This window comes from Nuphar pumila, chromosome 14 (assembly GCF_984573655.1).
Source record: "Nuphar pumila chromosome 14, dmNupPumi1.hap1.1, whole genome shotgun sequence".
Lineage (NCBI taxonomy): Eukaryota > Viridiplantae > Streptophyta > Magnoliopsida > Nymphaeales > Nymphaeaceae > Nuphar > Nuphar pumila.
In genome coordinates this window covers 666,917-682,049 of record NC_143262.1, presented here as the reverse complement: position 1 = coordinate 682,049, position 15,133 = coordinate 666,917, and the positions used below count along the sequence as shown (strand labels likewise).

At 38.2% G+C, this 15,133-nt stretch overlaps 1 protein-coding gene across 3 annotated transcripts in view; it reads left to right on the top strand.

Annotated features, from left to right (window-relative positions):
• ASG2 (transducin family protein / WD-40 repeat family protein) overlaps nt 1-15,133 on the top strand; it is a 146,981-nt gene that overhangs the window by 99,192 nt on the left and 32,656 nt on the right. For all 3 annotated transcript variants that reach the window (XM_089988194.1, XM_089988196.1, XM_089988195.1), the window contains exons 14-15: nt 3,032-3,372; nt 3,634-3,724. In XM_089988194.1, the coding sequence (XP_089844320.1) occupies nt 3,032-3,372; nt 3,634-3,724 (432 nt within the window). The remainder of the gene's footprint in view (nt 1-3,031; nt 3,373-3,633; nt 3,725-15,133) is intronic.

Here is a 15,133-nt window from a genome sequence, read left to right as displayed (position 1 = left end):
GATAAATGGGGTGGGATGCTAAATACATAAAATACCTGTTTTAACTTGGCTGTAATCTTATAAAAGATGAGAAAAATAAAGCAGTGTCACGATTTCCAGTAGTAGAGGGCTTTGGACATGTAATTAGTAAAATAATAGAAATTGCTATTCAAGTCATTCATGAGATGGCAATCATGCAAGTAATTGAAAATGCTATTAAGGATATGATCTTGAGATGTCAATCATGCAACTAAACTAGTATAAAATTGACCATACAAACTTGAAATTGGTGACTTTCAGATTGATGGAAAATAAGTCAAATTCGATGCAACTTTCGGAATAGAACCCATAGTTAAGTTCCAACTTGCTGTCTATTGTACAGGGTTAATGGTCTTGTAATAATAAAATGGAGGAGGTTTTGGGGGAGCTTCCATAAACGAGAGTGCCTACTTTTCCAGGTCAACCACCATTTAAATTTCATATCAATTGTTCTAATAATATGTTAGGTAGGCGCTCAAGACTTGTTCAGATGTGAGCAGGGCTTCCAATAATCCTACTACTGCCCATTCTAGTGGTCCGTCTGCTCCCCCTTTCATATGAACTAGATATCCTGCTTTTTGTCACCAGAATGCATGGGAAAATCCATTTATTAGCTGGTAGGTGATTTTGGTTCTATCTCAGCTTGGTCCCAATTTTCATTCCCTCTTCCTTTCTTAATAAGGAGGTGAGGTTTGGGGTCAGAGGGATAGGGCAGAGTGCTCCATTGTTCATCACATCTTTCTATACAAGTCTATCTTCCTTGGTTTCGGTTTTGTTTGAGTATGGTTCAGATCGTTGGAAGACGGGAGGAATTCAAAGCTTCGAACAGGGATGCACATGATCATTAGCAAGTAGGGCATCTCTGAAGGTTATTAAAGATCTATATCAAATATTGGTAACTTGATTGAAGCGGGACGATAGGCAGAGACACACCTCCCTGCTGTTTTGGTTAAGAATTGAGGTTTATTTTTTGGATGAAAGTAGAGATCAGACTATACACTAGATGGAATAACTCTTTTTATTGGGTTGGGGGCTTCGGTCTCATCTGTGGGAGAGAGTGATTGTACCAACATCACTCCCCAAGTCTGCTTCCAAGGAAGGGGAATGCATAATACGTGGATCGGAAAATCTTATCATAAGATTTGCCTTTATCTGAGATGGAAAAGTTTGCCAAGGGATAGCAAAAAAAGCCATCCAGTGGATACATTCATAAGCAGGTGAAGGTACTGCACGAGGGCAATCAATTGTTTTGAGCAATTTCTTCATTTACTTTACGGCGACTTGATAGGGGTGCCAAAGTCCAAGGATAGATATAAGGGAACCTGAAACTGAAATGCAAAATACAAGGTTTCGGTTGGAAATGGGAATGGCTGGAGAGCGCTCTTTACCCACCAAAGCATCAGCTGTAGAGGAAGTACCAAAGCTCATTTCTCATTATCTGACTCTACGGTTTCATCCTATATCTTTCTTTTGATCCCTTGATAATTTATCTGGTTTGTGTTTGTAAATTATTCCCTTGATTTTATGAAAGATGGCATTTCTGAAAAGATTTGTGGGAATGGTTTGACATTTCAAATTTGCAAAGATTTGGTTCAGTTCTTCTTGGAGGATAATGACTGAACTGTATTCTTAAATTATCCTTATGGCATGTATCTTAACGTGGCTCACATTCTTAATTGGTATTTTTGTTGCACTAATTTTTTTATTTCATAGTGATTTTGCTAATGATCATAATGCTGCCAGAATATGAATTATTTAGGCGAACATTACCTTTTCCCTGCATGCTGGGTATTTTCTCTAAATGATAATTCCTACATGTAGCGCTATTTTTTTCTTTCCAAGATCCATTTTTGTTGCTAAAAAAGTTACTGATGCATCTAAGAGTTAGCTCTTTTGTTGCTGTGGCTGATTGTCAGCTTCACTGCAACTCTCTTAAATGTGGAAAATTTGGTCTACAGATAGACTGTTTTCTGTCCTTAAACTTTGAGAGCGCAGGGGCATCCTTCTCTGCTACTATAACAGGTTTTGTTTGCTTTATTTGATCTATCTTGTGGTATGCTTGTTTCTGGCATTTACTGAAACACCATAAGAGCACAACGAATAAAGGAGATGGAACCCATTCTTATTTTCTAGTAATTGCATTTAGTGCAAATGTATGTTGATAGGCTTTTTAATATGATGCAGAAATCGAGACTTCAACTCATTGGCATGGCTGTGCATTGGTAGGCGACATGGACAGTTTTCTTTTAACAAATTTAGGATGGTCCCTCTGGAGCTTTTGTGAATAAACTCACAAAATCTGTTCCATTAGTCAATGGATTTACCCTTTTCTGCCTCACCTTCAAGTTATGGTCAGTCACTGTACGCTTTAATGTTCAAAAAGCATTAAGTTCATCAAACAGATAATCTAAATATAAAACGGTGCTTCCTACTTTTCATGTCATTGCGATCTATGTATCGTGGGTACTTTTGGCAGACCAAATTACCAGTATCAACACAGGTACATGTGCGGGTAAGGCTGGGTACAATGAAGAGTCATTTGCAGTCAACAATCAGGCAATCAAATTTGTCCAGTTGTGAGACTCACTTGACATCAACCAGACTAATTTTGTTCTTTGTTTTCGCTATTTTGTAATCAATGTTGCCTTTGCATGATTTTTTCTGAGAAATGGGATATTTTAGGAACATCAAGTGTAGTCAACATGCACCAACCATGCCTGCCCAACTTTTGGACAGTCAATGTTGGCTATGTCTAATATATATATATATATATATATATATATATATATATATATATATATATATATATATATATATATATATATATATATATATATGTGTGTGTGTGTGTGTGTGTGTGTGTGTGTGTGTGTGTGTGAAGCTGCAGTGAACCTTTTTGCTTCTCAAATTTTCTGCCAAGTATAAATGTTATGAATTTGTGAATATTATCTGAACTATGCGAGTTTATTTCAGTTGTTACGATTCTAATCGTACAAACACTTACTCTGTGTAGCTGAAGCTGAAAAAAATAACAAGGAGTCTGATGAGAAGTCAAAGCCTGAAGAGCGAAGGATTAGGTCTTTAAGTGAGTTACTTAATCGATCAGAAGTTGAGAATAGTGATGCATCACAAGATGGACCAAGTTTTGAAAGAGAAGATTCCGATTATGATGATGAAATGGAGTTGGACTTTGAGACATCCATATCAGGCGATGAAGGTCGTGACATTGAATCAGGCATTTTACGTGGAAGCTTAAACTTAAGATTTCATCAAAGAGGTGATTCAGCAAAATATAACTGTTGTGTGAATGGCTCTTGTGGATCTCCATCATCTCAAAATGAAAGCAGGTTTCAGGTATCATCTTACAAAACTCTATTCTTTCCATGATGCTTGATTTGGAAGAAAAGTTTTCTTGTTTGCAACTCTTATATTACACTTGAAACTGGAAAGATCTGTTAAAGTATGTGTCAACAATTTGCTTTTCTTATTTATGACAATTTGATACACTTATCAGAGTTTTCCAAGTGGGAATATCTGATGACAATTGTTTCAAATATTTCTGATTTTGTTTTGAAAATCCATGCACATCATCCTTCCCTTCTCTAAATTTTGCAGCCAGAGGTCGTCATCAATATGAAACAGCGATATGTTGGCCATTGCAATGTAGGAACTGACATAAAACAGGCCAGCTTTCTTGGCCGCAGAGGTGACTTCTGCATGCTCAGTGACTTTCTTTTTGAAGATGGTATCTCTAAGATTAGGACACTGAAATATGGCATACCAGTTTCCTTCTGTCCTGCATATTCAATTGTATCCAAATAGGATGACCTATCTTTTGGTTATAGGATCTAACCAGATCCAAGGCATGTGCATGATAGGGTATGAAGCTCTAATAGGACAATTTATTAACTATACATACATACATACATACATACATACATACATACATACATACATACATACATACATACATACATACATACATACATACATACATACATACATGCATATGTATACAAGCACACACGCTCACACACAGCCATATAGTAATTGGTAGGTCTTGACCAGTCTTTTCTCCTGACCTCCTAAAGGCTTTCAGAGAACACATGGTTGATGGTTTTTTTAAATTCATCTGAACCTGTTGATACATGTGTCATTGCATATTTAGTAAAAGCCATGTTTACTAGCCGGATATTGGACTTTTTTTAATCTTCAAGATCTAGTGGAATATGAGCTGTTCTTTCTTGTTCTAAATACATGTCTATGACAAAATCTGGCCCCAGGAAACGTGCCCTGCAATAGTTCAAGGAGAGTAGGAACAAATAATAGATGGGAGAAAAGAATAGTGGATCGTGCCCTACCTCTCTAGGGACATCCCTTTTGTATTAATGTAATATTTGCTGATGTACAAAAATATGCCTCACTACATTACAATTCCCAATAGCTGCATACTACAAAGTGGACAAAAATGCCCCTGGCTATGTTATACACGATTTCCAACATGCTTCCTCAAACTGTGCATGGGTTGTGTTTAAGATCCCAATGTCTGGCACAAGGTAGCGGTTTGGTAAATAGATCTACTATTTGATCTTCTCCTTTGATGAAGAGCGATTGAATCTCCCTGCTCTCGACCTTTTTGTGAACAAAATGTTGATCCAGTTCAACATGTTCATCTTGCCTTGTTGAACTGGATTGGTGGCAATAGCTACGACACTTCTATTGTCACAAAATAATAAAGATTTGTTGATAGGCTGATGCAAAGTTGTAAGTGTCGAATTCATAATATCTCCGCTGTCACTGCTGCCATGGCCTTGTATTCAGTCTCTGTGCTAGACCGAGCCACAGTTATCTACTTCTTGCTCGACCACGATACACGATGATCACCTAAGAAGACACTGTAATAAAATGAGCAGAAGATAAATACAAGCCAATTAAGGGCATACAAAAGCACAATTCCATATGCACAACCACAAGTCCACTAGGGACAACACAAAAAGCCAGCTAGGGCTTGCAACAAATATAAAAAAAATAGAGGATTTTAGTGATAATATGCTTAGCTAGAAGCATAGAATAAATAAGGACAATGTGTCCCTATTTATACACAAAAATACAAGAGGCGAGGAGCCTTTAGAGTCAGCTCTCAACGACTATATTTATAGCCATTGGGAGCAATCCCAACGATTCTATGGGTATTTCTCATAGAGCTTCTCACGGCTATCTTAATTACATTATTAGGAAAAATAAAAAAACAACTAACCTATTCATATTGGACTGACCTAGTTAGATGATGTAAAATGACCAAAATGCCTCTATTGGGCATTATATATACATTCTTTTATATTTAAGAATATATATATATATATATATATACACCCCTCAAACTTATGGTGTATACACTGAAATTTTGTTAAGTAAAAATATAAAACCAGGTGCAGCAAGAGCTTTGGTGAAGTCAACAAGTTGGTACTCAGAAGTAACATATTATAGCTCGATAACTCCTTTCAGATGTTCATCTCGTACATGATGACAATCCATTTTAATATGCTTAGTGCACTCATGGAAGGTGTGGTTGTTGATAATGTAGATGGCACTTTTGTTATCGCAACACATTTTCGAAGGTATGGAGATGTCTATTCTCATATCTCGGAAAACACTTCGGATTTATGATTAAGAAAATAAATCCAAACATATCTAGTGAAGTCATAAAGTGACATAGTAAGAGTAACCACCTTTAGACATGATCGGAGATGGACCCCAAACATCCGAGTGCACAAATTCAAAAGGTCTTGTAAAAAGAAATGTTCTAATTGGAAATGGAATAGACTTCATTTTCCCAAAAATGTAATCTTTGCAATTAATGTCTTTTTCCTTACAAAATTTAGTTCTAAATGAAAAAGATACATTTTAGAATAACTTGGATGTCCAAGTCTTTTATGCCAAGTTTCAATGCTTTTATCTTGGACATAAGTACAAAAATAGTTTGTAGGAAGGTTGAAATGATCCATATAATAGAGGTCCCCCTTCCTATGGCCTTGCCCAATCTGCTTTTCGGACTGAAGATCCTGCACAAAGCAACCATTAGATGAGAAGGATATTTCACATCCATGGTCGGCAATTTGGAAAACTGAAAAAAAATTCAAATTAAGCTTTGGAACAACTCTCACTTTAGGAACAAAGAGATTTTGAGAATTTTGAGATTAAGTATTCCAATCTATGTCACATGGGTGCGGGTGCGACACGGGTGCGGCGCAATTTCAAAAAATTCGGACACGGGGACTCGGCTATATATATATTTAAATATATATAATTATATATATAACAATAAATTAACACAAAGATTGTAAATTTTAAAGCAAAAATAAAAAAGCAATTCTTAACAACACAAACTTACCAAAATATAACACATAAAGAAGCTTGTGAGTGTGATAAACAACAAAACTTATCATATGTAATACCCGTAAAAAAAATGGGTACTTTTAGTCATTATGGGCATAGGATCCATTACCAGGATCCATATAATAGTTGTGGGTGAGTTGGGTTTGGACCCACGTTGGAACCAAATGGACCCAGCCAGTGGATCTGACAGTTCTATGCCGACCTGGATCCCTTAATATGGGCTGACCCGGATCCACTTTAAAAGTGGATCCAGCGTCACGGGTCGCAGGACCCGGACCCGAGCAAAGAGTTTGCATATTTATAAAAGCACGAATCATGCCTAGGGCACGATTCCTGCAAACAAGATCAAGAAGAGGGGAAAGTTACGGAAGGCCGTAACCGACTCCCTCCACCTTTCGCGGAGGGAGGGCCTTCGTTCGATAAAAGGGAAGGGAGAGGGTCTCGCCCTCTTTCTCTCACGCTCTCTCATCTCTCTCTCGTTTTCGTGCGTGACTGTAAGGCCACCGGAATCGGCTCCATCACAGTCATCGCACGACCAGGGATGCGTGACGCTACTGAGATCACGAGCAGCAGCGCCGTCTACCTCCTGTGCTTCTCCAGTCGCCGGAGGCAGGTAGGATCCTGTACCTTTTTTTGTAGGTCTTGAATGAAGTCGGTGTGCGATTAGGGTTTGTCAAAGAAAGGGAACCAAGGGTTCAATTGAGTCTTGGATGCCGGAAAACCAGTCGGCGAATTGAGGGGTTTCGGTAACTGCAACATCCAACGAGTAAGAACCACCAAAGTATTTCTTGATCGGTGGGTCTTGGGTCGGCAGGTTGTGTTGGATGCCCAAGAAACCCTCAGATCGATCCTCTAATTTGGGGATTTTTGGTATTGAACAAAGAAACCCCAGATTTGAGGGGGGGGGGAGGGTTCAGTGGCTATTTGTTTTATTCATCCCTATTCTATTTTCTCCCATGTAAAGAAAGGAAAAAGGCTAGCAAGTAAGTTGTTAATTGAAATAGTAGCGTAAAGTTTTAACTTATCAGCTGATCATTCCCCATTTACTATCATTTTCTTACAGAAAAATGCATTGGATTAAGAATTTTAAGGGCTAGTTTGTTTCATGAGAACTGTGACTGCTTTTATATGAAAATGGCTGCTCTTCCTGCCATTTAAACAAACAGCCTTGCAGGAAAAATGCAGGGCTCATGCATTGCCTGCGTAGTAGTGCATTGAGTCACACATTTTCCATCTAGGTTCACTAGTTCATATTAAATGGCTTCCCCACTGGGAGGGGTTGGAAGCCATTTCATATGAAAAAGGGGCACACAGTGGTTTTCGAAACCACGTGACATCGAAGGGGGTTTCTATTCTCTCCCATGTGACATCGAAGGAGTTTAATGTTATGTAGATTGAACAGATTGTGCGTGTGACATGTTGACTGTTATGAACCTACATGCGCTTATGTATGTGTCTAGAATCCTGGACTTTTTGGACTGAGTTGGATAGTTTAGTCAGATGGATGGGGTCCCGGGATTTTTTAGCCCGATCACCTTCCCTAACATATGCAGAAACTCATCCTTCTGTCGGTGTATATGAAAAATGTTATTTTAGCCTTTCAATATACTGATTGTGCAATCATGAAGGTGATCATGGTTCAGTTATTTACATTTTTCTTTGAACATGTATGCTTGATGTGTATGTGAAATTTTACATGTACACTCCCCACACTCAAAAGAGATATGCATTGGTTAATACCCGTATGTGATGTAGGTGACACACATAGTGAAGATGCATATGATTGAGATATGACATGCTTATGATTGTGTTAGGGTTGCATGAGTGCACATGCATTTGGCACATGTTAGCATGCTTTATAGTTTGTAACATGTGAGGTATTTGATGTCTATTAATATGTTATGGCAAAATTGTTTTGATATAGGTGCATACATGATATGAATGTGTGCAGCCCTGAAATTTCAAATGCTAAATCTGGGTTATGTTCATGTGTGTTTATGTTAACGCATGAAAAGTTTCCTGTGCCTACATTGATGGGACATGTTTATTTATCGTGCATTTATGGATTTGTTTTGAGTACATGTGCATACCTGAAGTCGATGTGTGTTTAGCATGTAAAATCATGCATAAATGTTCTCATGTACTTATGAATTATGGATGAATGCATGTGTGTTAAGTGATTACATAAAAGCACTTGCACATAGATGGTGAACACATGCATATGATTATGGTAACTCATGCACATTGTTAAATTGGTTTGAATGGATGTGCATTTGGAGGCATGCTGACCTCATTGCATAAATTGCAAGTTATGATTTTTGCATACGATGCATCGATGGTCTAAATGAATCATCATAGGCCTGGAGAGCCTTGAGCTTTGGTTCGCTCTTTCTTTAATTGTTTAAATGCATCACAAAAATCATATTTTATATTATTGTTCGGTATTGCACTGTTCAACGTGTTTCCACGGGCTGGAGTCTCGTGATGGTTCTCGCAGGGGTAGATGCGAGCTTTTGCCTTGTTTTTGCATGTGGAAGTGCAAAACTCAATAATTGTCTCTTAATAAAAAGATAATGAATAAGAACAATGTAATATACGTTTTGAGATATCTCATCTGGAGAATGAAGATCTTAGAGTTTCGGTCTTGGGGAGACTGTGAGGATACAAAAACTCCATGTGCTGAAATTTTGTCCCATGAACCCGATTTTGAGGTTTCTTATCCTGGTCACGGTTTTAGGGAGAGTCCGCCACTTTACCTGGGAGTGGTGTGTTGGTCACAGTTGTGAGTTTGTTTTGGTACCAAAGAAGTGACACTTGTGGGCGTGGGGTGTCCCTTGTGTCCCCGACATTAGATGTGAAGGTCTAATATTTCGAAGGTGATTCAGTCGATAACTAAGTTGAAACCCAGTAATAAAATACAAATTGTGTGCTAAGCTACCCTGGGAACCTAACTTGACATCGGGGTTTGTACCCGTTTGGTGTATCCACGGGCAATGATAATTAAAAAGAGGAACTTAAATTGTATGCATTTAATAGGGCATGCATATGGAAAAAGAAACTTAAGAAAAAATAATAAGAGGATTCATGCATTACAAATAAGTCATGCATTTTCCTGATATGCATTAGAACACACATATGCTATCTGTTTCCTTAATTGTTATATGTTTGGTGGATGCGTGATGTTTAACTTTCAATGTATGTTAAATGTCTTATTGTACTAAAATTATGCATCGTGATATGATTTAATGTTTCTTTATGCATAATGGATGTACCTTGTGGTATGAATGCGTACCTGAATTATGAATTGTCATAATTGCATTTCTCTAAATAATTGTGTGGATTCATATTGTGGTTGTGGGATATATAAATGCTGTTATTAATGTTACCTGCCAGTTAACTTCTGATAAATTGTTGATGGTTTTACCATAGATCTTTACTTATCCTTGTATGTGCCAAAATTCATACATGACACCCATATCACATACTGGATTCATGATGTACCACATTAAAAGTTACAGATTTCCTACTTAGACAGTTGTAGTCTAATTCCTATAATTTTTCAGGTGAAGAGTTGGAGTTAGGAGCGGCTGCGGGATGAGGCTTCGATCGAGATTTTTGGATTTACTGTTCCAGGGATAGTGTGAGGACTCTGATCTTAATTTTCATTGATATTGAAATGAAAAAAATGTTTTGGTCTTGCTCCACATGTAATGTTCTGGAATGCTTAGCCCTATGGTATGACTGGTTTTCGCTATATAAAAAAACAATCTTCAAAAATTTGGGCTAAGATTTCGGGGCGTTACATCATAAATCTGCCTCATCGTCTGAATTAGAGGGAAGAACAGGATCGACGTAGTCCATGTTGAGAGTATGCAAATTATGTTCTCTCTCTAAGTCAAAATCTTCTGGATTTACATCCCAATTCTTGGATGGTCCACAACTGCATCAAAAAATGACTATATTAGTATCTAACTTAAAACTTTGAATACAAATATTTAAATACAAACTTTGAATACAAAGAAAAAAAGTACCTGTACTCTTCTTTGGTGCAACGAGAAATTAATTGTAGATTAGAGTGTACATAAACCAAATCCTCTGCTCTTTTACTAGTGAGTTTGTTTCTTTTAATGTTGTGAATTTGAGCATATGTACTCCAGTTTCTTTCACAACAAGATGATGTAGCAGGTTGGGATAACAACTTCATTGCAAGACGTTGCAGATTTGGTGTCTCTGATCCATATGTTGCCCATCAATTAAGGGGATCTTCTGAAAAAGTGTATTCTGGGTTATTAGGACCCGATCCGAGTCTATTGTATGTACAGTCTGGATATTAGGACCCGAGTCATGTACAAGTATTATTTTATTTCTTTCGGGTCTGGACACTGCACCAGATCCGGATCCATACTATTTCTTTAAACATATTAATATAAGTTTAGGTCACGATTTCGTTAGTGGAAATCGTGACAGTCGCAACCCCTTCTTTTTCTTCTTCTGTTCTCTCTCTCTTTTCTCAATACAGGTACCAGAGGAGATTCTAACATGGTATCAGAGCAGAGATCCATCTAAGGGCTGAAGAGGCTTCTGAAAGGTACGACAACCCGAGGTTTGAGGTCCTTCGTCTCTTGTCTTCTACTCTTCTTCGTTTCTTTCTTCTTCTTCTTTCTATCTCTCATTCCTTCATCTATTTTCTGAATTTTTTTGGTGTATTCACGTCTCACGTGGGCCTGACATTCACGTGGGTCTGAGATTTATGTGAATTCTGTTCACGTAAATACTGTGTAAAAAAAAGAAGGGTAATTCTGTTTCACGTGAATCGCTGAAATCGATTCACGTGAAACACAAAAATGACCCACGATTCTTTTTCCCTTTCGTCTGGTATTATTTGATTTGGTGCACTAGATCTCTCCTTTTGCCCAATCTCCTCTACGCATCTACTTTGCATATCCATATCTGACACAATTTCACCATCAGATCTGGATATCAAGCCCTTCTCGGTGTTCGTTTTTTGCTGTGTGACATTTTTTTTTCTCTGATTCTCATTTTCCTTCCAAGTGTACACCCCTTGTAGTCCTCTTGTTGTCACAATTGGAATCCACTACTTTTGCCTGAAAATACATCTAGATCAATACTCTGTTCAACGTGTGAAAAGGATTTTCATCACGCTAATCTCAAATCTTGCAAGAGTGTAAGGGAAAGCTCAGGTCTGATTCTCTTCTGAATCTGACAGCCTGCAATCTCAACTGAGCACTTTGTGAACACTCTTGTTAAATTTTCTTTCTCAATGGATTCTTATTCTTCTCAATCAAATCTTTCTTCAAGTTTTCTCAATCAACTCATTTCTGAAAAGTTGAATACCTCAAACTTCTTGATTTGGAAGAGACAAATCATTCCTTTTATAATGAGCCAAGGAGGGTCACCTGGATGGAACCATTCCAGTCCCACTAGAATTTGTCACGAGAGAAGAGTAAGATGATAAAGGGGCGAGTTCAATTATGTATGTCAAAAATGCAGAATACCTCAACTGGGAAAGGAAAGATCAATCAATAGTTGCATACATCACTTCTACCTTGTCTCAAGAGGTTGTTGTTGCTATCCCTGACAATTGTACAGCCCTGCAACTTTGGGAGAGATTGGTTTAGACGTATTCCCAGGTTTCACAGGCGAGGATGGTTTTTCTCAAGAGGGAATTTCAGTTGCTGAGAAAAGATTCCATGACCATCATGAAATATTTGAACAAGATGAAGACTATCACAGACCATCTTGCAGTTATAGGATGTGCAGTAAGTGACAGTGATATGGTGCAACAAACTCTGAGTGGATTGGGATCTGACTACAATATGATTGTCACTTCACTATTGTGTCTGCATGCCCTTCCTACCTTTGATGAGTTACGAGCTAAAATAATCCAGTATGAAATGACTCTGAAGGGTTTTTCTGAAGAAACACATGTTCATACAAATTTCCAAGAAGTTTTTGCCACATGAGTGACTTACGGTCGAGGACGAGGGGGGCAATGACGAAGTGGACACGAAGGACGTGGTTTGTTTCCCACTCCAAATATGTTGACTCATGCACAGGGACAAAAACCCATTCCCACTTGCTTCCTTTATAACAAAAATGGGCATATCAAGGCGAATTGTTGGCACAATCCAGAAAATAAAGGAAAGGCACCACAGACAGAAACCAAAAGAAAGTCCACCAATATCAGATACAATGGAGAGATTAAAGATCTGCTGATATCCGCATTGTCAGAGTTGAAATTGAAGCAGAATGATAAAGTCACTTGGTTTGTCGACTCAGGGCAACAATTCACGTGACAGGTGATGCCGGTAAACTTTCTAACCCTATTCCTTATTTTGGCAAAAGTAAGATTGTCACTGGTGATGGATCCCACCATCCTGTTTCTCATATTGGAAAAAACTGTCATTCCCATGTCACATTCTACTCTTTAACTTTCTGATGTTCTTCATGCTCCCAACATCAAGAAAAATATTGTTCTGTTTTCAAACTTATTGATGATAATCATGCTTCAGTTGAATTCACTCCTTTCTCTGTGCAGGTCAAGGACCTACGCACGAGGAAAACATTCGCTGAAGGAAAGAGACGAGGCAATATATATGTCTTTGAAGAAGCTCCATGTCATTCCGTCCACCCTGCCCATCTGGATTCAAAGTCTTCATTAGAGTCGTGTTCCTTCTCTTCTGCAAATGTTTTTAGTATTTCTGAATGTAATAAGCCTTTCTTATGGCATAGTCGATTAGGACATTGTGGGAGTCATTTTATTGAGAAACTTGTCTCTAATAATCTCATTCCAAAAAAAAGTCTCAATGGGGATGAGAAAAGTCGAAAGTGTTCCAGTTATCTTTTATGCGAAAGTCATGTATTGCCTTTTCATTCCGTTAATAAGTGAGCTTCAAAACCTTTTGAGATAATTTGTTTTGATGTATGGGGATCCGCCCCAGTTGTCTCTGGATCTGGGAGCAGATATTACCTGATCTTTGTTGATAGCTATTCTCGATACACTTGGATATATTTCATAAAAAATAAGTCGGAAGTTTTCCATTTGTTTCAAAATTTTCTTTCCTTAGTAAACAATCAATTCTCTAAGTCCATCCAATTTTTCCAATGTGATGGCGGTGGGGAGTTCTCATCTCGTGACTTTATTTCTTTTCTTCATGTTGCAGGTAGAGAGAGAGAGAGAGAGAGAGAGAGAGAGAGAGACGACTGGAGAATAATAGAACTTCAAATTCAATTAGCGCTAATCTCTATATTAAATAGAGAGAGTCCAAGGAACAAAATTACACCCAGGTCCCTCATTAAAGAATAAGATTCAAATAACCTCTAGTTTAGAAAAACTTATTTACTAAAAACATTTTACTAAAAACATCTTAGTCTCAACACTCCCCCTCAAGCTGGAGCATAGATATCAATCATGCTCAGCTTGTCACAACACTTTGAGAAATTTGGTCTCGCCAGGGCTTTGGTAAAAACATCAGCTACTTGATCTTTGGAAGATACATGATCTGTGCAGATATACCCAGCCTGAACCAAGTCGCGAACATAGTGACAGTCAACTTCAATATGTTTAGTCCTTTCATGAAACACTGGATTGTTGGCAATATATGTAGCAGCCCTATTGTCACACATCATCAATATAGGTAGGGATACTTTCTCCTGAAGCTTGGTCAAGACTGACTTTACCCACATAATCTCAGCTGCAGTCTGGGCCATTGCTCGGTATTCAGATTCAGCACTCGACCTGGCTACAACGGTTTGTTTCTTACTCCTCCAGGTAACAAGATTTCCTCCCACAAACACAAAAAATCCAGATGTTGACTGCCTATCTTCAACAGATCCTGCATAATCCGCGTCAGTGTAAGCAACAACGTCTAAAGATGGATTTCGTTTAAACAACAGACCTTTACCAGGAGATGCCTTTAAGTACCGAATAACCATCATAGCTGCATCCCAGTGAACTTTTGTAGGTTTGTCCATGAACTGACTGATTTTACTCACAACTAATGAAATGTCAGGTCTAGTAACAGTCACATATAGTAACTTACCCACCAAGGATCTAAAGCTGGCACTGTCTACATACTCAGACTTCTCATCGAACATGTGAGTTTTGGGATCCATTGGAATATTAGCTGGCTTGGCTCCTAGCATTCCAGTCTCTTTTAATAAGTCCAACACATACTTTCTTTGAGACAACACTAAGCCCTCTTTGTTTCTTGCAACTTCGATACCCAGAAAATATCGAAGGTGACCAAGATCTTTAGTAACAAAGTGTTTCTGAAGATGATCTTTTGTGGCAGAAATATCTTGGGCACTGCTCCCTGTTAATATGATGTCATCGACATATACCACCATAACAACAATTCCAGCACTGGTTTTCTTGATGAACAAGGAGTGATCTGAAGCTGACCTGACAAAGCCAAAACTAGACATTACCTCAAATAATTTGTGAAACCATGCCCTTGGACTCTGCTTCAGGCCATAAATAGCCTTCTTCAACTTGCACACCTTCTTACACTCCCCCTGAACCTCGAAGCCTGGGGGTTGTTGCATGTAGACAGTTTCATGCAAATCCCCATACAAGAAGGCATTCTTGACATCCAACTGAAACAAGGGCCATCCATGGTGCACAACAACAGAAAGAACAAGACGAATCGTGCCAAGTCGAGCAACTGGGGAGAAAGTTTAAAAAAAGTCAACACCA